Raw genomic sequence first — 27,812 nt, 5'->3', positions numbered from 1 at the left:
AACCGTCTCCCTGCGGTGGGGGAAAGCAGTAGGAAAGTCTAAGTGAAGGAGTGAATGATCTGTCCATGACAAGGGTTTGATGTCTAGGTCCCCTCTACCAAGATCATTCAACCACTGACCAGAGACAAAAATCAGGTCCAGAGTGTGTCCCCCTATGTGAGTTGGGCCTTGAACTAACTGGGTCAGGTCCATGGCCATCATGGAAGCCATGAACTCCCAAGCCACCTCTGACGCCTCACCCGCAGACGGAAGGTTGAAATCCCCCATGACAATAAGTCTGGGGGTGTCAACCGCCACCCCGGCAATGACGTCGAGTAGCTCGGGCAGGGTCGCTGCCACGTGGCAGGGTGCCAGGTACGTAGTCAGCAAACCCATCTGCACCCCACGGCCCCACTTCACAAGAGGGACTCACATCCGGCTATCTGAGGAACAGTGGTCTCCCTCGGACAAAGACTCTCCCTAATAATCACCGCCACTCCCCCACCCCTCCCCTGGGCCCTTGGCTGATGAAATGCACGGAAACCTGGTGGGCACATTTCAATGAGGGGAAACCTCCCCCCTCTTGGCCCAACCAGGTCTCCGTAATACCTGCCAGGTCCGCACCCCCCTCTAAAATAAGATCACAAATGAGGGGGGCTTTATTAACGACCAACCTGGCATTACACAACATCAGCCGTGGACCCTGGGCCTGAGACTCTGCACAACCCAGGACACGAGTCGCGCATTGGGGGCCGGAGTGCGTAATTGCTCGTAACAGCGTGTACGCACCCCCAGCACATGATATGGCCCCCTGCGCCCGTCATACCTGCCCCTCCCACTCATTGTTTCAATTACACTGCCCTTCCTATCGTCCCCCTGCTCCCTGGTTAAATTTCCTTTCACGACCCCTCTGTTGCAGCCAATCAACCCATCACCCCGCTCAGTCGCTATCTGAACCCCCCCGGGTCCACTTTTATAACCCCCTCCCTTCCTCCCGGGTCCCCTTAAAATTTTGATTAAAAATTTAGCTAAAAAACCCCTCAACCCCCTTCTTGCACCATGCCACCTCTCGGGGTTCCAAAGCCCGTCATCAAGGTAGGCCCTCGATAGAGTGGAGGGCCAAACCTGCGAGAGGGGGGAGTCTCGCAGAACAAGAAGCTCAGCTGCCGAATACATTTTGCTACAAGAGGATGAAATGACCAAGTCCCAAGGGTCCAGATGGTAAATAAAAAAGTCCAGGGGGAAGCAAATAAGATGGGGGCATCCAAAGTGTAAGGTCCAAGGCCACTGTCCTCTCACAACAGTGGACAAAGTCTCTTGCCAGTCGACACAGTTCAAGGGGAATACAATCCAACCACTCCCTCACAGTGATTGATATATATATATATATATATATCACAAAATAATGAAATGGCTTGTGGCTTCTTATCCAACAGCAACTACCATTTTCAGTGCTCTGCAGCGTTTGTATTAGTAGACTAACTACTAATTTGCCTCAACTTAAAAATCTAGACTATCATTAGCTGTCTCAGCTAATTTCTCTCCCACTCCATTTATATGTCATATTTATTTATATATCTGAATTTCTGACGCTGCTTAAACTTGAAAATTAAATGACAATATAATGCCACTTTGTATACTATTTGTGGCTCTCTCATATTTTCTAACTGACATGAAATCACTAAGTTCCCTCTGTGATTTTTTTTTAAGAGTAATGTAGCTCTTATTATTTCTAGCATGGTCAAAGGCTGGTTTTTCAATATAAAAGGCTCTTAATATCAGAAGATAAATGTCATCTTTGCAGCACAAACCCCATTCATAAAACCAGAAGCTGAGCTGGTCTTGTTGGGTAAAGAGAACCAGCCATTTTTGCTTCAGCGTTAGATTTCTGTGGAGATTCTCGATCCTCCAGGTCATGGTTGTCCCACAGGCACAGGTGGGTTTTTTTTTTTCAAAAGGCAACTGGACTTTCTTTGTTTTTCCTTGAAGATGTTTCGCTTCTGATCCAAGAAGCATCTCCAGTTCTTCAGAATGAGAAGTGAAAATTCTTCAAGGAAAAACAAACTGCAGTTGCCTTTTGAAAAAGCACCTTTGGGACTTCAGTGCTAGATATATCTATGTACCTAACAACACTATCCCATATTCCTTTAGATATTGTACCCTATTACTTTCCAACAACTTTCAGACTAGTTTTGATCAGTACAATCAAAGGGTTAAAGCTTTTCTTGAATTTTATCACTTTTATCTATGAGTAGATATATCAAATATTGGGATTGTTTTTCTCCATAAACTCCCTCAGACACACTTACTTGTGTAAAAAAACATACATTAAGGGGAGCAGCTAAGTTTGTCACACACTTTTTAGTGCAAGAAGTTAGTGATTCATTTGCATTAGTAAATTAACCAAAATATGCAATGGTTCCCTGCCGGAAAACAAATTTAAAACACCCCAAATTCATAAGACAAATTTAAAATTTAAAAATTTAAAAACAATTAAAAACAATTTAAAAGAGAGGTTAGGCCAGGCCAGCCTGCTGGAATAGAAATGTTTTAATGGCACGGCGGAAAGCGCGCAGATCCGGGATCCTCCATATCTCTGGGGGGAGCTCGTTCCAGATGGCGGGTGCCCCCACAGAGAAGGTTCTCCCCCTGGGGGCCGCCAGTTGACATTGTTTGGCCGACGGCACCCTGAGGAGCCCCTCTCTATGGGAGCGTACTGGTTGGTGAGAGGCGGTCTCGTAGATACCCCGGTCCTAAGCCATGGAGCGCTCTAAAGGTGGTAACCAAAACCTTGAAGTGCACCCGGAAGACTACCGGGAGCCAGTGCAGCTTGCGCAGGAGGGGAGTCACATGGGAGCGCCACGTCGTTCCCATAACCACCCGCACGGCTGCATTCTGGACCAGCTAGAGCCTCCGAGTGCTCCTCAAGGGGAGCCCCATGTAGAGAGCATTGCAGTAGTCCAGGTGGGAAGTTACGAGGGCATGAGTGACCATATTTAACGAGTCCCGATCTAGAAAGGGACGCAAGTGGCAAATCAGGCGAACCTGATAAAATGCCCTCCTGGCCACAGCCGTCAAGTGCTCTTCTAAAGACAGCTGTGAGTCCAGGAGGACCCCCAAGTTGCGAGTCCTCTCCGTGGGGGCCAACGACTCGCCCCCAATAGTCAGTGATGGCACCAACTGACTATATCGGGATGTCGGAAACCACAGCCACTCGGTCTTGGATGGGTTGAGCCTGAGTCTGTTCCTCCCCATCCAGATCTGTACAGCCTCCAGGCACCGGGATATCACTTCAAAGGCATCATTGGAGTGGTCCGGGGTGCAGATGTACAGCTGGGTGTCATCAGCGTACTGGTACCCGAAACCACGGATGATCTCACCCAGCGGCTTCACATAAATGTTGAACAGAAGGGGCGAGAGGACCGACCCTTGTGGCACCCCACATACAAGGGGCCTCGGGGTCGACTTCTGCCCCCCTGCCAACACTGACTGCGACCGGTTGGAGAGGAAGGAGGAGAACCACTGCAACACGGTGCCTCCCACCCCTAACTCTTCCAGCCGGTGCAGCATGATACCATGGTCGATGGTATCAAAAGCCGCTGAGAGGTCTAATAGGACCAGGACAGAATAAACTTTGTTCAGAATAAAAATGTAGCATTTATCCAATATCTTCTGTCCTATTGAACAGTCCTCTAAAGAAGCATTTGGTAATAAACGTATATTGGCAGAGATTGCTGAATTTCTTCTGTCATACAAATGGGGCAAATCAAAATGTTTTTGTTTCTGGGAGACATTTCACTTACATATAGTTTCCCCCACCCCAAAGACAGGTCCCTAAATTGCCACGGTTTTCTCACAGATTAAGCCTTCAGCTATATTGTAACTCACAGGACCTCCATGTATAAAATCTGTGGAGTTCTTGGCATTCTCTGAGTTTGGTTGTTTGCATGCAAATGTTTCATTATCTGACCAGATTGCATCATTAGTGCTAGTCAGTGTGACTTCACTATTCATCTCTGAGTTGCTTCTGTTCAAATGTGTAAAATCTGTTTATTTTATAAAAGAAGTTGTATCATCTTAAAATATCTAGATTGCAGCAAAAAGAAAACTAATAATTCCCAGTCATATTGATGGCAAAAACTTTCTCCTGTTTAAGTGATTTAAAAGACACAAAATTCTGCCGGTTCAGTTACATTTCTTACAATTAAGATTATTTTCTGTAGTTAATTTGGATTGTTGGGAAGTGTCAGAGTGTTAAATCCAGAAGTGTTTTAAGTGATAGACAAGCTGACAAGTTTTAGAGTAACGATGATGTGGAAATACATTCATGTTTATATACTTTTAAAAATCTAAATTAGTCTAACATTTTAGATTCTACAAATATTATGCCATTTTAAAGTATATTTCCAGAGTAAATTATATACTGCTTAAACCTGTAATGTCTCTTTCATACATCTCTACTGAATATGTATCCTCTTAACTGCATGGTGAATGTGTTGTGACAAGCTGATAATATTTTTTTACATGGTATTTTAAGTTTTCTTATGCCAAGAATTTGCAAGAGGCTATATCAGTTAGTTGGCAAAGATACGTCACAATAATGCTTTTTTAATTTTCTGATCTCTGTTGGTTAGCTGAAGAGCATAATACTTATATATGTGAGTAGCAATTATAAGTTTCATCCTTTTCATTGTGAAAAACACGCAGATGACAACAAAAGTAACCATTTGTGAATAAGATCCAAAGGGTTACATGTACATTTGATGCATGCATTAACATGTATGTATGTTTGGGTGTTTTAAGGGGCACATTCCTTGAGGTTCTCACTAAAAGGTAAAATGTCCTTTGCTTTGATTCCTGATGATACTACAGTAGTATTTAAAATAGTACAGAGATAATTCACCCGTGTCTTCTTTTGACTTCCCATTCAAATTGAAGAGGCCTTGGGCCTCTTCCATTAAAGTAATACCTAGGTCTGATTTTGCAGTATAGCTTGATTCTGTCCCTGAAGAAGTTTTTGCAGCTTCTGATACCCCTTGAAAAACCATTCCTGAAGATGGTCCAATAATTCAAAAATGCATTTTATATGATGCTGTTATGCAAAAAAAGTGTTTATGCAAATATTTATACATATGCAGCTACCTAGTGGTTAATTCTTTGCAAATTTTTCCACAGGGAAATAATATGCCATGTTTTAACAAAAATTAATAATTAATATCTCTATATATTTCTTTCTATCTATCTATCTATCTATCTATCTATCTATCTATCTATCTTATCTATCTATCTATCTATCTATCTATCTATCTATCTATCTATCTATCTATCTATCTATCTATCTATCTATCTATCTATCATCTACATCCATGACATCCATGTTACACAATTCTAAAGAGTATAAAATTTAGTCAAAAGGTACATTCTGAGTTTCTTATATATTTGCTAGGAGCTAAATCGATTCTCTCCCCCTCCCCCCCAAAAAAAGTTTAATTCAGTTAAACCGAAATTTAGGTTTTTTTAATCCATCATTAGATTTAGGGCTGATTTTCAATTTCAAGTACCTAAACAGCTACTGGATATAGGCCCCAAAGTGAGAGAAAAATAACCCAGAAAACAGATATTATATTGTGTGTCTCTATTTATTATTCCCTTATACATTTCAGATGGTTTCTTTATCAAGGAGGAGTCCATAATGTTAAATGTCAACCATGAGTCTTGTTTCTTTGACTGATGCAGACATGCAATGCAGCATCTGTTTTCTGTGTTTTTTTCCTTGTGATTTTCGTCACGTTTTTCTTCCTTGCGGCTGCAATTTATAATTTTATTACAAAGTCTTCTGTTTCAGGCAGATTAATGCAGTTGCCACAGATGGATAGGGCAAGAAATATATACATTGAACAATCCAAAGTGAGAGAGGATAATAAAGATAGAATGGAGTTTCCACAGGCTTTTTGCCTGGGTGCTTCCCCAGATTATTATGGACTGTGTAGACCTAAACACTGTTAGATAATGAACATAACACCAAGCAAATTATTACAACAGTTGTTGGTCCCATACAAAATAAAGTCAGCATAATACCATGTTTCTCCGAAAATAAGACCCTGTCTTATATTTTTTTGAACCCCAAAATAAGAGCTTGGCCTTATTTTCGGGGAGGTCTTATTATTTTGGGCCACATGGAGGAAACCAGAGGAAATGGTGGGGACTGGCTGCACATGTGTTTAAATATTTTTGGGGAGGGCTTATTTTCGGGGGGGGCTTATTTTAGCGCATGCGCTCAAAAACCCGATTTGGCTTATTATCCGGGGATGTCTTATTTTCGGGGAAACAGAATAACAGTGGAAAGAAACACCATTAGGATAAAATTCACAAATATGCAAGTCCTTTTCTGCTTTCAATCTGGTTGTCAGCTACTACCAAAAGGAGTATGAAGACAACTGCCTTTCCTTGTAGTTTGCCACTGAATCATACCTTGTCTTTGATTTTACACTGCTGTTTGTAGAATTTAATAAAGCAAATGTAATAATGCTGCTAGTACCTTAATCTACAATCTCAATTTAGCTGACCATGAGATAAATAGGAGCAGGAATGATAGTGCATTTCTACGGATTGTTTTTAATAAGCATGTTATTTAGTTGATCGTCCAAGAGCAGCAATGCCTCGCTTTCTAGTCTGCCAGACAAATTTATTAATGCTTCCTGCCCTTCCTCCAACTGATTCCCTGCAGACAAATCTCTATTGAGCCTTTAGAAAGTCACAACTTCCAAATTAGATTAAGTACTAGGAATTGCACTAGCAGAATCAAAGAAAATTGAATGTGTTATTGAATTCATGCCACATTGTCTCTGTAAAGGACTGACTTTAGATATAACAGTAACTTTAGGCCTTAGTTTGCTATGAGCAGTTGCTGCTATGTACTTGAAAAGGGTTAATCTTTGTTTGTTTGTTTTTTCATTTATCTCTACTGAGGCTGCAAAAAGAGGAAAAAAACTTCAGTGATAAATGCTTTTGAGGGGGGAAAAATATTCATAGATTTCTGTGCCTGACCCAGTTTCTGTACATCGTGCATAGAAAATTAACAAATCATGAAAGATTTGGCATTGGAGTGTAAGCATGCTTACTTGTCATTTGATAAATACATTCATTTTAGAACTGCCTGTTTCCCATTTGGGCCTGACATATTAAGAGGTGCATAATTAATGGATGACATAAATAATTAACATTAACTTTACGGTGCTTAATATGCCATCATTTATCCATCAAATTGCTTGTATGGATAAATGTCCTTCCGTCAAGTTTTGAATTACGAAAGGTGATTTCTAAATCCTTAAGTTTGTGTGTTGCACAATAACTATCCTCATGCATCTTAAAAAAAAAAATTCAATTACTCTTCCTCCCAGGGCAATAGACTTTATGGTCACATCACCTTTATTTCTTCTTAGAGCAGCACATGAGCAGTTAAACCAGGGACTTCGGTTAGGCAATCCAGGCCCCAATGCACAGCCTTCATCAGTGGCGAAAGAGCACCACCTTGCTGTTGCCAAAGCTCTCTGGAGAAATTTCTTTCCTTACTTGAAGGGCCAGAGGATGGTGAAGACTCCCCCTCCTCAGCTTGCCGATACAGCTGCAGGTTTGTACTCCCAACTTGACCTCGTCTTTCTTGTGACCGTGATGCATTCTTCCTGTTTCTAAGTAACTTGTTACTGGATATAGTAGAATTTACCTGCACATTGTAAGATTCCTGTAGGCAGCCTTTTGATGCATGCATACACCTCAGTGGGAAAAGAGAGAGGGGGACTCATATTTTCCTCTTAGTAGAGGGCTCACTTTATTCATAGGGTCCCTCGGATCTATAAATCGAGTGGCACTTTTTTTTTTTTGTTAGATGTTCATTCTATTTGAAATGTGTAGTTGTGATCTTAAGCAACGTTAATGGTTGATACGTCACCATATTCAATACCATGCGTATTCTCCGTGCTTAAATGAGTTTGTTCAGAGTCTCTTGCCGCTACAAATTCCCTTCCCTCGGGTTTCTCTAAGATTATGATAATCTTCACTGTTCTGTAAATATATCAGGTAAGATTTCAAATACATTGTGTGACTTTTTTTAAAAATAATAATAATAATAATACCCTATATTCTGGAGTCTTATAATGTAAGAATGCTGCTCAAAATTCTAGCAGATGGAACAACATCTTGCAACAAAACTATAAAAATGGTGATCCTTGACTTCACTGGAGCTGTGCCCACCCGATCCGGTTCCTTTGTATTTTAATATAGTACTATTTCTTCCATGATATTCCTGTATACTAATTCTGTATATTTCAACTCAGTGCAAGAAGACTTGCATTTAGTTATAATACCTCACCGAAAACCATTTCAGTATTATTTGTAAAAGATAGATTTGAATTTAAATGTATTTTCCTCAATATGAATTAAGAACCGAACATATGCATTTTTAAAATCCTAATCATTAATGGAAAAAGACCTTGCATTTCAGCAGCTTTGCAATCGTTAAGATATAATAACGGCGGAATAAAATGCAATTTCCTTGGCATGTAATGACATATGGATACAACACTAAAGCAGTGGCTCTAGTACCTTCTTTTAGTCCATTCTAGTTTTCCTTGCATAGTTGCTTTAAAAAGTTTTTTTAAAAAAAGAACTATATAATTGATCGTCACTAACATTGAGAATATAGCAATGTTTGTGTTAAAATGCTAAAGAACAGTGAAAGTATAAGTTTCTTAATACATATTCAGTGAATGAATAAATGACAAAGCACAGTTAAGTTTTAACTCATTTTGATTGAGGAATTAGTGCCAATATCATTTTCCTTTCTACCCAAATGTCCGCAAAGATAAAAATAAACTCGGATTATAAATACAGTGGGTTGATCTATGATAGAGAGCAAGGCCGACTGATGAAGCTAATTTGACAACATTTGGCATAATCCGTGTCACTTTATGATTCCTGTTTCGAGTTTCTTTCATTTTTAATAATAGAATTTCCTGGAAATAGAAAGCAGCTGGTGGAAACAGATTTTAAGATACAAACAGCAAGCAGGAAAAGCATATGTCTTGAAGCTCTGCTCAAGATTTCAAAGTATTTATATTCACTGGGGAAGGGGAAGGAATCTTAGCATTTTAAAAAAACAGTGGTGTACAAAGCATAGAAGTTTGTTCTACTTCTTTGCTTTTCTAACATATAGCCACTTCATTTTTTAAAAACAGGTTTGACTTTGTTAGCTTTGGATTTACCCAGCACATGTACCTCAGATCTCCAGCCTCAGCCAATTATATCTATGATGCAGTTGTTTGGATGGGATGATATGGTTTGCCCTCAGCTGGTATCAAGGTATCTAACTCACCTGATACAAAACAGGTAAGCGATACAACATCTTGGTTAAATAAAAGCAGGTGTTGGCATAACTTTGGTTTACTTCTTCTATTGCAGTAACATGTAGGGTTTTTTTTACTGTAGATTTTTGTGAAAGCCGGGTTGAAAATCTATTTTCTAGATTTTTTTCAGTTATACAAATAACAATGCCAATATTATCCTTCCAATACACTAAATAATCCAATTTCAAAAGCCATATTGTCATGCTTTTGTCAAGTCTGACTGAATTCTTCTCAGTCTGCTAGGAAACAGATGTATGGTAGGGAAAGAGTCAGGAAAATGTCAGGAAAAAAGAGGGGTGTCAGAAGATAGAATAATGAAGAAGAAAGGGAATGGATGTGTGGTGGAGAGTAAGGACACTAAATTGCATTTGCAAACAGAGATTATCATTTTTCTTCTCTCTTAATAGTTCAGGAGAACCAACTCCAATACATTATATTAATGTTCCTGAAAACATTGATGTTGTATTATATTTACATTGATTTTCCTAACTCCCTGGCCTATAAAAGCTGCATGGAACTTTTGAGCTGTTCTGCTAGCTGTACACTGAAGGACTATTAGAAAACTGGGAATAAGTGAGATCCTAGATCATTGATGGCTAACCTTTTCCGGACCGAGTGCCTGAACCCCCAAAATGCAATGCGTGTGCACCCATGTGCCCCACCCCCCATGCATGCGCATATGCCCCCTGTACATGCCATACCCCCCACACATGCGCACAGCCCCTCTGCACATGCTCCCCCGCACATGCACGCGTGGCCCCAGCATGCGCCCCACCTCACATGCACGCATGGGCCCCCTGCACGGGCTCCTCCCCACTTGCGGTAGAGACCCGATGACCAGTTGGCTGGAGGGAGGTGCATCCGCATGCATGGCAGAGCTGAATTGGGGTGACGGCTCGCGGGCCCACAGAGAGGGCACTACGTGCCACCTGTGGCATGCATGCCATAGCTTCACCATCACGGTCCTAGATTTTGCTACAGTTTGCATTGTGCAAACTAGGTTAAGGGTTTTGTTCTGTTTTGGGAGAAGTCATGGTATTCTGTGCCATAGTGCATTTCTTAGAGGCAGGAGTTCTTGGAATCATTTACAGATTTTTTAAAAATGATATAAATCAAGGAGAAGGAATGACTTTTCTACTTACCTAATTTGTTTTTCTTTATTGGCTTTCTTTTCTATATAGTGCACTGGCTGAAGCTCTTACTGGCATGGGTCATTCATCCTACCAATCCTTGTTTGTTCAGTCATGGTTTCGATGCATTTTACAGATGTTTATCAATCAGCCTCCCGACACCTTGATCAGAACAGATGCTGAGCAAACTACCAGTATGTGCATTGGTTTATATGTGATCAGCAGTAATAGAAACTTAGTCTTTTCAACTATATGCACAATGTTAGTTTACCACTACCATCACTACTGTCACTTTTTTGCCTTATTATTCTTCCAGTTTATGTTTGCCTGCTTGGGTAATTGATTAGTTGCTTATTTTTTAATTTAAATTAAAGCAAGTATGTTCATTTGAAAACAAAAACAAAATTTCCCAAACATTGATGAATAATGTAATTAATTGGAAATCATAGGTTAAATCTGATCATTTATTTCAAAACATTTTAACTTGTGTGAGGGGGCATTTTGCTGTATGACAATTGAAAGTCTGTATTTATAGATATTAATGCTAGTGATTCTTTTTATTATATTTTCAAGCAAAGGGCAAGATACGTGTGAAACTGGACTAAAAGATAGATGAATTAGTGGTCATTTCATGTATTTTAGATTTTGATCAGAGGTGATCAGATTTGAGCAGATTCTGACGGGTTCTGGAGAACCTGTAGTGGAAATTTTGAGTAGTTCGGAGAACCGGTAAATACCACCTCTGACTGGCCCCGCCCCCATCTATTCTCTGCCTCCCGAGTCCCAGCTTATCGGGAGGAAATGGGGATTTTGCAGTAACCTTCCCTTGGAGTGGGGAGGGAATGGAGATTTTACAGCATCCTTCCTCTGCCATGCCTACCAAGCCATCCCCACAGAACCAGTAGTAAAAAAGTTTGAATCCCACCACTGATTTTGATCTTTGATGATCTCACCTGAATTGGAGTTAACCTTATGAGCTTGGTTGACTTGAGTAGTGGATAAAATGTAGAAACGTAATGGGCTTAGGTTTGTTGGGGGGAAGATACTTACTAACAGTCATAGCATGATTTCCAAGAAATATCTTTGTTTTTTTAAAAAACATCCCTGCTTTTTTACAGTCTTTCAAATCTGAACTTGGTATAGTGATATTAGTCTAGAACAAGGGTGTCAAACTCGATTTCATTGAGGGCCGCATCAGAGTTCTGTTTGACCTTGGGGGGCATGGCCATGGTAGGCATGACCAGTTTAACATCATTCATGTCAGGGGCACCTGTGGTGGCCCGGGCAGGGCTGGGGGGATCCAGTTTTGTTAGTAGTTTGTTTTGCTAGCATCTGTCAAGCAAAAACGGAGCTGGGGGGGGAGGGCACACAATTCTCCAGGCCAGGGGAAAGGGCCACTGCACATTTCACTGCTCCGTTTTCACTGGCAGAGGCACTGTGGACCGGTCCCTCACTGTTTCCAGGGCGGCCCCAAGGGCCAGATCTAAGCACCCCATGGGCCGGATCCGGCCCACGAGCCTTGAGTTTGACACCCCTGATCTAGAATAATAAGATTCAGATTTAAATTTACCCTCTTCCATCGGAGCTCACTAAGAGACTTGACCAATTACACTCTCAACTCAACCTACCTTATAAGTTTTTTTGCAGTTGTTCAGAAGTGCTGGGTTTATTGCTTTGTGCTCCTTGAGGAAACACAATATATAAATCCAACTCACAAATACTGGTGTTGGAGTACAATTCATATCTTCCCCTTGTAGAAGTTGTAGTTCACCATACCTGAGGAACTGTCTAAGGATGTATACTTGATGGGAAAAGTCCAATGCTAAGTCACATCGAATTCTTGTGTTGTGTTGATAAATAGATAAGGCTTATATGGAACAAGTGACTGAACTTACAAGATTGATATTCAAGCTGCCAGAAGTAATAACTATCTTCTCAAAGGCTCACTTTGATGAGTCAGTCTACAAACAAGATCCTAAGGAGGCTGTTTTCCGGTTCATTGAGGTACGGTGTTTATTATAAATAGCAGTTTTGGAGGAATAGAATTAGAAAATACCCTATCCTATCTTAATAGGATAGATGTGTCTCAATATCAAGAATTGCTCTCAATTTTTTCTCCTATGTTTTCTTAGGCTGTTGGAAAAAACTACAGTGAGCTTCAGCAACTGCCTGAAAAATCAGCCATGGTGACAAAGGCATTGGTATATCTTGGTGACATATTAAAATATGTAAAACCCTATTTAGTAAAGAAAGGGCCTGCAGAAGGACTTCATCTCACCTACAAGATAATAGGTAATTCTCAGGCTCAGTGTTCCCCTTATCAACAATATAAGGCAAAGCCATTAGTGTCAATGCTTCCAGGCAACTTCTCCAGCAGAACTTCTAACCTACAAACGCCCTTTGGTTCCCTTGCAAGTGTCTGTCAATAAAACCAGCCAGGAGATATAGTGCAAGTGGGGTTATGTTCATTAAGAGTTTGCTGGGATGTGCATTTGTTAGGGATGTCAGAAATTCCTCCTGTAGCATATTGAGACAAGTTGAGAATCAACCTTTGCAACAACTTAGGAAGATCTGTCCCCGGCCTGGCCCTTCAGATCTCCAGCGTTGCCCCCATTGCTGCTGGGATTGAATCCATCAATCTTATTCCTGGCTGTCCTCTTCTTTTCTTTTCTTTCCTTACACTTTTCCTTAATCCTTAGACAGGTAGTCCTCGATTTACGACCACAATTAAGCCCCCAATTTTTTTCTTATTAAGTGAGACATTTGTTAAGTGAACTTTGCCCCCATTTTACAATCTTCCTTGCCATAGTTGTTAAGTGAATCACTGCAGTTGATAAGTTAGTAACGTTGTTAAGTGAATCTGGCTTCCTCATTGACTTTGCTTGTCAGAAGGTCGCAAAAGGTGATCACATGACTTGGGACACAGCAACAGTCATAAATAGGAGTCAGTTACCAAGTGTCTGAATTTTGATCACATGATTGTGGGAAAACTTTTAACTTTGAAAAACAGTCATAAGTCACATTTTTCAGTGTTGTAACTTTGAACAGTCACTAAATGAACTGTTGTAAGTCGAGGACTACCTGTAATTACTGACAGTAGTTCTGCTTTTTCCTGCAGATTGTTATCTTGAGGTACTTGCAGCCTTCCTTCCTCCCTCCCTCCCTCCCTCCCTCCCTCCCTCCCTCCTTCCTTCCTTTCCTTGGAATGCTTCCCTTAGTTCTTCAGAGCTGCATACTATTACATATTTTATTAAAAGTTCTTCCCCCAGGTCATCTTCGTATCAATAATATACATTTAAAAAGTGGGGGAGAGAAAATATTATAGTACTTAGTTTCAATTTTTCTTTTTTCTTCTAATAACTGACATTCTTTTTTAATCTTTGCTTTATTTTAACGTTCTTACTTGGGAAATAGCATAAAATATATTAAATAAAAATATTGTAACTTATACCTGTCAGTCTTTCAGTTATAGTTATTTGGAAGAGCAGCATAAGGAATTCCAGAAAACATATCTCCATTAGAAAGAATTTCAGCATATTAAGGCTATGTTGATACCGTCATTCTCAGAATAGCCAATCTATTGATTGCCTCGTGGCATTCAAAGTCAATCTATATTGCTAGTTTTGATTCATTTTCCTGTGCAGACCTAAAAAAATTACTGAGGAATGAAAGTGGGTCACACATTCTGTTCTAATGCAGGCTCCGTCATTCTGTGAGGTTTCTGTTGATGTATTTGAAGCAAGGCTATCCTTTTTCCCAGTGATATTTCCTATTTAGGGAAGTAAAGGGGGATTCAAAATATGTTGCTGAATGTTTTTTTGCATTTATAACATTTGTTTTGCTTTATATTTATTAACCAACTATGTTACTGCTTTCGATGAAAACAAAAGGCAAAAGCAATTTGCATTAAAAATGATCATACCAAATAGTAAATACACAAGTACAAAAGTAGCATACATTAGCATTATTTCTTTAGTATACTATTCCCTGACGTATCTGGTTTCAGTCCAAAGTTCACAACTCTCATTTTTAGTTCACTGTATAAATGGACGTTCACCATCCCCAGGATTATTAAGCGGGATATATGGAAATGTGACTATTTGGTTGCTATAGTTACCAGTAGACATGAAATCCGGCAGAAATATTTCTTCATGCTTCCTCTCTCTTTTTGCAATTTCAACTTTTGGTTTTCTTGGTTTTATTTCGACAGGATGCCTTGTGAAGTCCTGGGCAGCCATATTGGCTACTTCCAAAGCACAACCCCTCTTGTTCCGTATTATAGATTGCTTGCTTTTGCCCCATGCTGTGCTTCAGCAAGATAAAGAACTACCTGCAGTGATGTTGGCTGCCATTCGTGAGAATCTCCCATTTTTTCTTCAGGTGCGTTGGTCTCTCTATACTATGTTCATATGAAAACACACACACAGGGACGGACATACACACACACACATACACACACACACGGAGAGAAGCACCACTTTGATGTAGTAGTCCTAGAAATCAGGAGTCTGTGAGTTGGGCAAGTCACACTCTCTCAGCCCAAGCCCACCTCACAGGATTGTTGTGGAGAAAATAAAAAGAAGAAGGAGTATTATGTCTGTTTGCCACCTTGAATAACTTATGAAAGTAATAAGGTGGGTTAAAAAAATTCTACAGTATGCGTGTGTTTGCATAATAGAAGTAATAATGAGCACATGCATATATCGTTAAATTCACAAGTACCGCAAGATTAGAGGTGATTGCACAATGCTCAGGGCTTGATTTTAATTATCTCAAAAGTATTTGCTACTTGTTCAAATACCTGACCTAGGCACATTTCTCTCCCTTATGTGTTTTAAAAAATGAAAACTGCACTTGTGAAGCAAATGATTGTTGTTGTTGTTTTTTATAATTTTTATTAATATATTCTATACACCAATACACAAATAAAATATACAATCCTGCCACCATGGTATAATGTGATTACATTGTCCATAAATATAAAGTCATTCCTTTATACATACATATTTGCCATCATATATATACATCAACATATATCTATTCTATCCCACCTTTTCTGGACCCAATCGCACCATAATTTCCAACTGTTATAAAATTCTGAATCTTTTTTACCATTGATCAATCTAGTTAATCTATCTGATTCCGCACACTCATTAAGTGAAGCAAATGTTTGTTTATGTATCATTCACTGATTATGGATATTCCTCACATAAACACCATTTGTTTGGTGGCCATCAGAAGTTAAAATGGTGCTGAACATATGTTATGTAACACCCAGTTCCTGAAGTTAGCAGCCATTGGAGTAACCCCCATTGTCACATGACCAAAATTTGAGAACTTGGCAGACTGTGCCCACTTACAACTGCTAAGGGGTTTCAACTCCCCCCCTCCATCTTTGCCCTTTGGCCGCCCTGCAAAACAACACTCCTTGGTGGCAGTGGCCGTGGTAGAGCTTCCTTCTACTGATAAAATGCCAGCTGTCACTTGATCATTTTGCTAGTGTGAATTCAATATATGACCCTTCATGAATTCTCCAATAATAACTGCATATGGTTATGGAGTCATGATTTACTTCTGTTCCTGTTAATCTTAGAAAGCGTTTTCAACAAAACCTGTTTAAGCAGATAGGAGGAAAAAATGCATAGAACAAACAAAAAGTCATGAACAGAATATTCTTTATTCTAGCTACAACAAGCATAAATTTCATATAAAATAAGAAAAAGGATCAGAAATGAATACTCCAAAGCATTCATAGTTTTTTAAATAAGCTGTAAAATATTGGGGTCCTTCACAAAAGGTTTCCTGACATTGCTTTTCATTTTTTAATTTGGGGAGTTTAAATATTAATTCCAAATACTAAAACTAAAATTAAATTATTGGACGGAAGCAAGATAAGAAAAAAATGTTTTTAACCATAGATAAGTGATCTTCAACAACTAGTATCCCAAAAGAAGACTTTATTTTGTTTTATTCTTTTATGAATTATGCAAATACAGTTTATGTCAGTTATTCCTGTACGATTAAATTACATAATAGAATTTTTGGTCAAATATGCAAAATGTAAGTCCTGTTGTTTATTTAAGATAGGCATTTTATATTAATGACCAAATAATATGTTAAAATTTGTTTGGAACTTTTATATGATTCTATAATAAATTGTATACCTTATTTGTATATTGTCCCATGGCTAACTTAATTTTTACATTGTCAATCTTTTAACTAAAGAAAATGTCGTCAACCAAATGTTACAGATGGGCACATGATAATGCTGCTATACTTAGATTATGCACTGGTCCAGGGGTCAGCAACCTGCGGCTCTGGAGCTGCATGTGGCTCTTTGGGCCTCTGCTGTGGCTCCCTGTCAGGTGATCCCACCACTGGCTGGCCCCACCCCTCTCCCTCCCCTCCCAGTACTCCTCACATGGCCTGAGAAGGTAAAGGCGATGGCGGGGGATGGCGAAGCAGCCAGGACGGAGACAGAGAGATACAGACAGAGCGGGAGAGGGGGTGGGTGGGAGGGGAGAGAGATATATGTCAAAAGAATTTTGTGGTTCCCGGTGTTTTTTAACAACTGGTTCTCTGCCCTAATGACTGGCTGGGTAGGCGTGGCTAGGGGAGGTCATGTGACTGGTGGAAGTGAATGACATTGGGTTGGCCACGCCCACCCAGGTTTTGTGGCTCCCGATGTTTTCTTTTCTGTGGGAAACAGGTCCAAATGGCTCTTTGAGTATGTAAGGTTGCAGACCCCTGCACTGGTCCAATGAATATCACCACGGACTAAAGAGGGGCACACTAATCTTTATCACTCTTCTGTAGAGAGTAGCACCTGGAGTTAGACCTCAATAAAACTTAAGTATTCCTAAACAGGCTTGAAAGCCTGACATGGATCATTAATGGGTAGAAGTTGAAGCAGGTGGTACCAAGGGGTGATTTTCTACTCATCTGATTATTAAAAAATAGACTTTTATATGGAGCCAGAAGGCTCAAGGGGCGTTTCAGAACCCAAGGAGATTTCAATTTATCCCAGCTGCTATTGGGTATTTTGTGGCTAACCCCCTGAACCAACTTCTCTATAAAGTAGAATTTGGTTTGGGAGAAAAAGGCAGTCTGCTTGAGATCATCCACACCAAGTCTCTGAAGTATTTCAAGTGCCGGATTGCATTTCAAATGTGGCACGTTGTTTACAAGTAAACGTAGGGCCTGGATAAAGGTATTTAGAGCCTTGATAGTACAGTGGTTTAGTGCACCCTGTTATTAACACAGCTGCCTGCAATTTCTGCTGGTTCGAATCTCTCCAAGGCTCAAGGTTGACTCAGCCTTCCATCCTTTCTAAGGTAGGTAAAATGAGGACCCAGTTGGTGGGGGCAATAAGCTGACTTTGTATAAAATATACAAAAGAATGAAGGCTATTGCTTAACGCATTGTAAGCCGCCCTGAGTCTCCGGAGAAAGGCGGCATATAAATCAAATTAAAATAAAAATAAATAAAAAAATAATAAAAATATTTAACATTTTGATTAATGCTGTTCGTTTGTTTTTTAATATAAAAATGGCCTGGCCCCTTTAATACTGATAGATTCTTTGTGTGCATCCTGAAAACTGATAAGCTATAGACTCAGCTTTCTCCCAGAGGCTGGTGAGCTACAAGTACACTAAAGACACTGAAATAAAGATTTTCCAAAATTGACAGAAAGAGTGAGGTAGAAGCCCTCAAGTTTAGTAGCAAAAACCTAGCTTCATAGTTTCCAGGTGGCATGATGTGTCAAACATCTTACCCTCCCAAGTAACATAGTGTTTTTCCTTGAAGATCTTAACATCCTCCCTTTAGCAATTCTCATGGATATTCATGATAATTCATAAGAACACTCAGTAGGACTCTGCCCACAAGGAGCAAGCATGATTAAAACTTGGCTCCACATTTTTCAACTCTTCTGTAACGACATCTTAATATCGTGATAACCCCTTTAGTACATGATTTCCATAGCTTACTTTTGTAAGCTATTTACTTGCAGACAGAGATTGCAAAATCGTATATGTATATGTATATATATGTATATGTTTGTGTGGCAGTGTCTGGGCAACTGACTGGAGCTAGCGGAGTGTTTTAATGGCCGGATGCCCTTCCTGTTGCCAATGCAGAGTTTTGTTCAGCAGATATATTCTCAGTGTTTCCAGAGATAGAAAATCTGCCTCTACTTAGGATCGAACTCACAGCCTCCTGATTGTGAGGCAAGAGCTCCACCTCTAGGCCACCGCTCTCTCTTTCTCCCCCCCTCCTCTCTCTTTCTGTGTGTGTGTGTGTGTAATGAATGTTTGAAAGTCACTCAGTCAGTTCTCATGCTTAAGTGGGACTAGAACTCATAGTCTCTTGGCTTCTAGGTCAGCACTTTAACCACTACATCAAACTGAAATAGTCAGATATCATATTATTGGCTGATTTTATTTGTGTAGTATATATTTCCAAGAAATAGACTATACTTACAATATAATATAGAAAAATACATCACTATATCTAAAACATTTCATTGCCTCAATTACCATTTATTTAAACTATATCAAAAACTAAATATAACCTACCATTAAATCAAGACTATGAATACCAACATTCATTATTTTATTAATAGCAGTATTCTATTCAGTAATATAATACTAACATTCTATTTACAATTAAATAGTAGTTCAATAATTCTCGTTAAGGGACCTAACAAGAAGATTGTGACTTTGGGCCAGTCACTCTTTATCAACCAACCCACCTCACAGAGTTGTTGCGGGGAAAATAGGAGGAGGAAGTTGTGTTGGATATGTTTTCCACCTTGAGTTAATTGTAAAAATAATAAAGGCAGGATACAAATGAATAAAAATAAAATCTTTGCCCACCTATATGTGATTAAGGATAAAATGGAACAGAGAAGAACAGTCAAAAGATACTTCAAATTTCTCACTCTCAGTCACAAGAGTCACCTGGGTCACATGACCTGAGTTAATAGGTCATTGTTACCTTTACGGCAACCCTCCTGCCTGTCTCTAGAAAAAGACTCTTTGTCCTAGATTTGGGGCAAAGCAAGTGGAAATGACCAAACTCCGATAGTAAATATGTTCTTGGTTTTTGTTTTTGTTTTTTTTAAATCTTATCCCCTTTTTGTACATTTTAATAAATAAAACACCCACTTGATATATTTGGAAATTTAAGATACGTTGGGGTAGTGATGCTATCAGGAATTCTCACCAGGGTATTTCTAGAAGATTCTACTTATAGAAGATCATTGGATGTCCTGATGATGATGGTGATGTTTTGCATTCACAATTTGAATGTGGCAAATTATTATTCTTCCCTTCCCATCCCCCCCTCACTTCTTTAGGGCTTGTCCTTTATATGTTGCCATTGCCAGTCTCAAAGTCAGAGTGCCTATTTGAACCAATTGTTACGGAATGTGATTCGCCAGTATTTGGGACGCTTTCTTCTTCTGTCATCTCGAGCCGGGCATCATCCCATCTTGCTGGCGTTGCACGGTTCTGCTGCCACTCCAGAAGCCATTCATCTACACAAGACGTCTGTCCAAGTCATCAGGTAAAATCCAGAAAATAAAATCAACGGTTGGCATTTGAATGTTTAATAGCTAAATTGGTGGAGGAAAAAATGCATTAGTGCCTTTACTTTGAAAGCAATACAAGCATGAGATTGTGAGAGGAAATGCTCAGAACTTTTTAGCTGAAAAATATCTGGATTGATTTAATTCCATCAGAACACACTGTGTATAACCTGTTTCCCTGAAAATAAGACCCAACCGTAAAATAAGCCCAGCATGATTTTTCAGGATGCTCGTAATATAAGCCCTACCCCCAAAATAAGCCCCAATTAAGATCGTCAACCAGACAGAGGCGTTTAGTACTGTATTTCCCCCAAAATAAGACCTAACTGGAAAATAAGCCATAATGCATCTTTTGGAGCAAAAATTAATATAAGACCTGGTCTTATTTTGGAGGAAACATGGTATGTAAAAAAAATTGGGTGAAAATGCACCTGAAGACCATACAAACATATAATTCTCATTACGTATCCTAAAGAATGATAGAATGATTTCTTTTTATTTTCTTCCAGTGAAAATTATCTACAGTTCAAAGGTAATGCCCCTCCTCCTCGCCTAGGATCGGTGTTAGCTTTCACTCTTGAAGCACTGCAAAGGACCAAAAGCATTGAAATATATGATGTTGAGACGTTGCTGCCTTCTGTCTTAAAGTGCCTCATATTGGTTAATGAACCACAGGGTAAGCTTAGGAGCTTCCGTTGTTGTCTATATAGAGGTGCATTAGAATATCAGAAAGTATAAGAAAAAGATCACAGACTTCATTGTACAAGGATAATATATACGGATGGTGGTAAATACAAAGATTTTCCAATCTGGCGATAGACTTGTGAGTGATTAAAGGATCTTACAACTATAGTAAGATAGTTAATGTCTTGAATCAGCCACTGGCATCATTTGATCATCGATATAATCAGACCTAAATTGATAAAAAAATTCTGGCATTTATTTCTTAAACTCCAAATGCTTAATTTACAACCCTAGCTACAGAATTAACTTGAGAAGAAATAGGTTCTGTACTGACATATAATGAAAAGCTTTCTAGCTGGGTAAGAGACATGCAAGGACAAATATGACAAATACCTACTGGGCTGCTTTGTGTATTAATGACAGCTAACCAGTGCTCAAGGAGGCACAAGCAGTCCTTGCTTAATGACCATTTGAAGTTGCAAACTAAACAGATGGTACTTATTACTGGTCCTTGAAGTTACAGCATGGTCACATTATCAAAAATTGGGCATTTGGCAGTGGGCCAGCATTTACAACCACAATGTGCATTTCGGTTCCTCCAACCCGCCTAACTCCCCCCCTCATATCTGCTTTTGGCCACCCTGCACTCTGCTGCCACCTACTTTTACAGCTCCTGGCTGACATTCTGTGTTTTCTTCCTCCTTCTGCACCAGCCAGGGATATATGCAGCAAGGGTGGCAGAACCGCATCTACCAAAGGGGGCTCACTGTCCCAGCTGGGGAGGAAGGAGGAGAAGCTAGCACTTTCCACAGGCAGAAGAAATGTGAGGTCTTTTCCTAGCAGTGCCATGGTCTTTATCTAACAACTGGGACTATCGGAACTGCTGTCACCAAGCAGCAGAATCATGTGATGTTTTGTCTAACAATCATTTTGCTTAGTGACAGAAATTCCGGTCCGAATTAGGATTGTTATGCGAGGTTTACTTCTACTACTATTTTACCTCTTCACAACTATGCAATCTGTCTTGAGCTCAGGTGATTAAATCAAACTGGATGTCATGCAGAACCTCCCCTCTACCAAACTTTCAGTTCATGTGGGTTGGCTGCTTTGCCTAGAACTGTTTCCTAGGCAGAAAAGGAACAATTCTCATTGAATGAAGTTCTCTTTAGAACAACTTTAACAGAATACAAAGTTAGGGCGAAATCCTGGTAGCAGCACTTCAGCCGCTGCTGAATCCAGGTCCTGGATTAAGTTGCTAATCAAGATTCCCACTAGAACAGGGCTGTCAAACTCATGGCCTACAGGCCGGATGTGTCACACGCTGGCCACGCCCACGCCCAGTTTAGTGAAGGGGGGGAGTCGCAATCGGTCACGTGACACCACTGTGACGATGCGAGTTTGACACCCCTGCTCTAGAAAGAGAATTGCTTGGTCTCTTCTGTGGTTGCAACGACTTAATTGTCATGCTTCCAGAATATTCATATGATATTAATGGTAACAACCTTGAGTTAGAGAGTACTTTTAAGATTCAAATACTTTAGTTTACCATTTCAACTATTTAGTTTATTGGGTAGAACAAAGGTGAGAGATAACGGTTTGTCTAAGGTTAATGTGGCACAGTGGTTAAACTGCAATATTGCAGGCAAACTCTGCCCACAGCCTCAAGTTCGATTCTGAGAGGGCTCAGGGTTGACTCAGCCCATTCTTCTGAGGTCAGTAAAGTGAGGACCCAGATTGTTGTGGGAAATATGTAAATAATGCTGACATTGTAAACCGCTCAGACTGTAAACTGCTTTATATACTGGTATATAAGCATATCCTCCTATTGCTATTGTGCACGCATGAGAAACATGAGGCCTGAACAAACCTACTAAAGCTGATACATTTCACATGTGCCACTTCAGGATTCTGTACAGCAAAAATTAAGAGAAATATACCTCGAAGAGGTTGGATTTTCTCAATAATTCAATAGGCCTTAAAAGATTACTATATAAACTCGGTCTCCAGCTATTTAGTGGTCATTTATTCCATTGTGCATCTTCCCTTTAAACGTTTTACATTCATTAGGCCTTGAGACACTCAGAATCATAATGCCAAAAACAATCACTCCCTCAACCCCAATCATTTCATAAACTTCCTAGGGCTCTTTTTGATGTAGCTATTCCGAGGCTCAATGCAATTTGTCTCTTGCAGTTAAAAAACTCTCAACGGAGATACTACAGTACTTGGTAGAAGGCTGCCAAACAAGGCCAGGAGGCGAGCTTGCAACCCAGCTGATTTCTGTGTTTAGGTAAGTAGAATACTAGCCAACTGGCACCGAAATGATTGCAAGCATTTGACAGAAAACATGTTCTTTTAAGCAACTAATTATCCCTAACATAATTTGATGTGGATTGTTTATATACTTTCATTCTTGGCAAGATGGTTTATTGTGTGGATTGGCCAACAAATCAGGAAGCACACGCACATCCCACCCCCTGTAGATGTTGAATACTAGGGGGGAGATTGTCATAGTTGCAGCCATGAAGACAAAGGAGTTTTAATGTGCGTTGAAGCTTCATCTTTAAGGAGAATTATATACTGCCTTGTGAAATTCCACTGTGCGTTCCTCCGTCGCTGCTCTCTCATTGACAAATATTCTTGATCATCTGCAGATTTGGTACAATAAATATTTAAAGACTTTCCAGGATGAGAGATTCGAAAGTGGTAAATTAAAACTTATACAGTGGTCCTCAACTTACGACCACCATTGAGCCCATAACTTCCATTGCCAAACAAGGCAGTTGTTAAGTGAGTTTTGCTAATTTTATGACCTTTTCTTTTTTTGCCAAAGTTGTTAAGCAAATCAATGCAGTTGTTAAATGAATCATGTGGCCATTAAGCAAATTTGGCTCGCCCTCCCCAATTGACTTTGCTTTTTGGAAGCCAGCTGGGAATGGGAAGCACATGACCCTAGGACAGTGCAACTGACATAAATGCATGCCGGTTGTCAAGTACCCAAATTTTGAGCACATGCTACAATGGTCGTGTAAAAATTATGTCACTTTTTTCAGTGCCCTTGTAACTTCAAACAGTCACTAAACGATAGGTTGTAAATCAAGTTACTACATGAAATTTAAGATTATTTTGCTTCACCGTTAATAGCTTGAGGTCTCTTTGACTTTTCCAAACCCCACAGGTAATGGAGGAGCCTGAAATTCATGAGAACAAATTTTGTGTAGCATAGGAATAAATGTTACTGTTTCCTAATGTTAAGGTAATTATGATTTAATAGTTGACTAGCTGCTGTAAAGCTGTAAACCGAGATGATAACTGAGGATGAGTCAGCAGGGTTATTGCCCCTTTCAGACAGAATAGGAGTCAGCAGGGTTATTGCTGTTTTAAGAAGCTGGCTATATAAGGGAGGCCATTAGAGGGTGTCTCTCTCTCTCCTCGTACATCACTCTCCTCATTGTGTTCTATCTGCATTGTAGTTCTCCGGGTAGAGTTGAAGACTGATTGCTTGCCTGGTATGTGCCTACCACGTGTATGTCTGTTTATAGAAGTCTTGTATATAAACTACTGTTTGTAATGACAAAACCTCTGTGTCCTGTATTTTGCTCCTGGGTTGTCTCAAAATAGTAGTCACGCTGTAAACACTCTGACACCTAATATTGAATGTTATCTTTCCCAAATTTGGTCTTTTCCAAGTATTTTGAATTTACACTCTCATCATGCCTTAAATAACAGTTAGAGGTATCTAAAGTGCTTTGGTTTTGAAACATTACAAGCTCAGAAAGGGTTGTTTACCGTAAATGTTTCAGTATTGGCTGTCCATATTGCAAATGTTTCAAGCTCAAAGCTTTCAAGATCAGAAGACATTTGATACGGTTGGAATAGTATTGCAATGCTGTCAACAAAGTTGGATCGCCTGTTTCAAATTTAAAATTAAAATCAAAAACTAGTTTGACATAGTAGTTACGGTGTGGACTAGAAACATTTTGCGTTGTCTAACACTAGCCACTAGAAACAGGAGACTATAAATTCTAGTTATCTCATAGACATAGAAACGATCTGGTGACTTTGGACCATTTACCTCCCTCTACCCAACTCTCACACCTTTCCCCGTGTGGAGAAAATAGAGGAGAGAGTATAATGTTTGAAGTATTCAAAATAAAAAAATAAAAATAAAAAAATAAATGGGTTTGGGCTTGAATCTGGCTGAGGGACTCTGGGAGTTGAAGTACACAAGTCTTAAAGTTGCCAAGGTTAGAGACCCCTGATCTAAAGGATTCTTCCACCCATTTACCATCATCTTCAAGCAAAGCCATTGCTGCATGTCAGCCATGTTGTCCTCAGGGGATGATCCAAAAAGACAAGATGGATTGATTACACCGTTGTGGCCACCATCTTGATTTTTTAGATCATCCCTTACAGATACTCCTGATCTCAGCCATTTTATTGCTTTTCCTTCATCTATGTATCTACATAGTACTAAACCATTCGTTCAAGTAACCTGTAACTGGGCAAAATAATGCATACTGGGACAACAATTGAACCAAGATACTTCACATCAGAGGTGAAATCCAGCAGGTTCTGACAGGTTCTGGAGAACTGGTAGCAGAAATTTTGAGTAGTTCGGAGAATCGGCAAATACCACCTCTGGCTGGCCCCAGAGTGGGGTGGGAATGGAGATTTTGCAGTATCCTTCCCCTGCCACGCCCACCAAGCCACGCCCATAGAACCGGTAGTAAAAAAAATTGGATTTCACCACTGCTTCACATGGGCTAACTTACAGAATGTGTTCAAAATGGAATTGAAATTTGGCAAATTTTTATAAAACATTTCACTCATAGCATAAACATTTCCATGAAGCAATTTATGACATAATACAAAATGTCATAAATCATTTCCTGTGCTGATGTTTTGTGCTGTACAGTTCAACACAGGCTTTTTTTCAAAGCATATACATCTCTACATATCTTGCTGAATTTTTAAGAACTTTCCAGGTATAATACAAGCTCTGCCGTTATTGAAGGCATTGAGAAATCTGAGAAGGAAATATCTCCGAAACGATGACCCAAGGGATCACGGGTTGTCTAGTTGTGAGGAGAAAAATTGGTCTCAGTCTCCTTTAGATTCACCTTCTTGCCACTGCAAGACCAATTTTACCGAGATACTAAATTTAACAATGTCATGGGCTTGCCACATTTATGTCATAGTAAATTAATTCCCTACATTTGGAGACCACACTTCATTACCCCATGACCAGATTACTGGAATGCTGCATTTTTAACAGTTTTGCTGAACTTGCCTGTATGTTTGCTTTTATTGCAAAAATGTGTATGCCTCCTGACTCACCAGACTTTTTATTTAGCTGTAAATATTTAACCTAATGATGTTAACTAGTGTCCATGTACGAATTCCTTGTGCCTGTTTCAGAGAATCCATTCCACGTTAAATATTTTTTTTCCAGACAGTTTCTAAAACACTGAGTACTCTGAAAAGTCATATTTAGATTTCTAAGAAGTATTGTTCTGTCAGAAACACTTATCTTCAATTATAACTGTAAGAGAAGAAATTGATAGCAAGTGCAAATTGCGGGTAAAATCACACTTCCATTCTGAATAAAGGGGCAGATGTGATCGTTTTTAACTTGGATTCCTGATGTTCGTACTGCTGAATAGAAGATGCGTTTCTTCTGGACTTTTTTCTCGTTGTACAATATCTTTTTTTTTTCTTTGTGGTTCTTGGCTGTATACTACCACCACCATCACCCAGATCTGCTCCAGGAGATTCCCCAAATATCCAGAGCTGTAGATTGAAAACATAAACACTTCAGACTACTATGCAAGATGGTTGGAATAATTGACACTCTCATATACTTTCAGTGAGTCAGAGACATAGTAACAGGGATGAGAAACAAAAGGCGGGTTTAACTTCTCTGTAGGGATTACCCTACCAAAGATCTATAACTTCAGCAATGAATTCAGATTAGCCCAAACTAGAAAGGCTTGCGTTGTCTAAGTGCTGGAAAAATTGAGTTCTAATCCTGCCTTAGGCATTCAGATAGTCCTTGACTTGCAACCATTTGTTTAAAGATAGTTCAGAGTTACAACATGCTGGAAAAATAGCCTATATAATAGCCATTATATGACCTATGACCTGTTCTTGAAGTTGCAATCATGGCACCTGTTAAGGAATTCGCAGAGCAATCCTAGAATAGCAAGGGTGTGCACATGAAAGCGATTGAGAGCAGTTGCGAATAACCACAGCCAACACACAGATACACTGAGTTGTGTTTACTTTTAGGAAATAGTAATAAGGCACAGTCCAATAAACAGTCCAGGTCATACACAGATAAAGCAATAGATAGTAAAACAGTAGTCCAGGGATATTCCAATAACGAAGTCTTCTTACCAGTCGTTGTAGTCATACACAATAAACAGTTGCAAACAGTAGCAAACACAGCAAAGAGCAGTAACGATCAGCAAAGAGCAATAATGGTCAGCAAAGAGAAACAAACCATGTTTCAAGCTTCCTCTTAAGGACATTGACTACAGAGCTAACCAATCAGGACACAGTATGATGCAATACAGCAATACAGTCTTAAAGCTATATTGAGGGTTTATATATTGCCAACCCAACAAGTTAGGTAATTATCATTTCCTAACAGCACCACTTCTGCAGTTGCAACTTGAGCACTCATCCATCCATCCATCCATTCATTCATGAAATTTATATGGCTGCTCACTCACTCTAAGTGACTCTGGGCGGCTTACAAACAATAAAAAAAACCCAATATAACAGAATGAAATACAGTAACCCCTCACTCCCCTGACAACAACACACAATCAAACAAGCCACTTGATGGGCTCCATTCCACTGTGGCAACTGGCTCACATTTATGATGTTGCTGTGTCCTATGGTGATCATGTCATCACAATTTGTGATCTTCCCAGCTAACTTCCAACAAGCAATGTCAGTGTGGAAAGCTGGGTTTACATAATGAGCATGTGAGTCACTTAATGACCAAACGGTTGTAAAATT

At 39.6% G+C, this 27,812-nt stretch overlaps 1 protein-coding gene across 8 annotated transcripts in view; it reads left to right on the top strand.

Moving 5' to 3' along the window:
• The window catches only part of MMS22L (MMS22 like, DNA repair protein), an 87,211-nt gene that overhangs the window by 53,670 nt on the left and 5,729 nt on the right, over nucleotides 1-27,812 (top strand). For 5 of the 8 annotated variants that reach the window (XR_004589795.3, XR_015731386.1, XM_034409037.3 and 2 more), the window contains exons 15-23: nucleotides 7,422-7,609; nucleotides 9,213-9,363; nucleotides 10,562-10,704; nucleotides 12,372-12,514; nucleotides 12,643-12,802; nucleotides 14,721-14,890; nucleotides 19,869-20,077; nucleotides 20,609-20,775; nucleotides 22,977-23,073. Coding sequence is in view for 6 of the 8 variants with exons in the window: in XM_034409037.3 (XP_034264928.2) it covers nucleotides 7,422-7,609; nucleotides 9,213-9,363; nucleotides 10,562-10,704; nucleotides 12,372-12,514; nucleotides 12,643-12,802; nucleotides 14,721-14,890; nucleotides 19,869-20,077; nucleotides 20,609-20,775; nucleotides 22,977-23,073 (1,428 nt within the window). In the remaining 2 variants the exon portion in view is untranslated. Of the gene's footprint in view, nucleotides 1-7,421; nucleotides 7,610-9,212; nucleotides 9,364-10,561; nucleotides 10,705-12,371; nucleotides 12,515-12,642; nucleotides 12,803-14,720; nucleotides 14,891-19,868; nucleotides 20,078-20,608; nucleotides 20,776-22,976; nucleotides 23,074-24,256; nucleotides 24,363-27,812 lie in introns of those variants that run through there. The other 3 variants (XM_087882589.1, XM_087882590.1, XM_034409040.3) reach the window with 2 other exon arrangements.

This window comes from Pantherophis guttatus, chromosome 1 (assembly GCF_059756535.1).
Source record: "Pantherophis guttatus breed Tessera chromosome 1, ASM5975653v1, whole genome shotgun sequence".
NCBI lineage: Eukaryota > Metazoa > Chordata > Lepidosauria > Squamata > Colubridae > Pantherophis > Pantherophis guttatus.
Note: the sequence above shows the minus strand (reverse complement) of the source record. Positions and strands in the feature narration are given on the sequence as shown.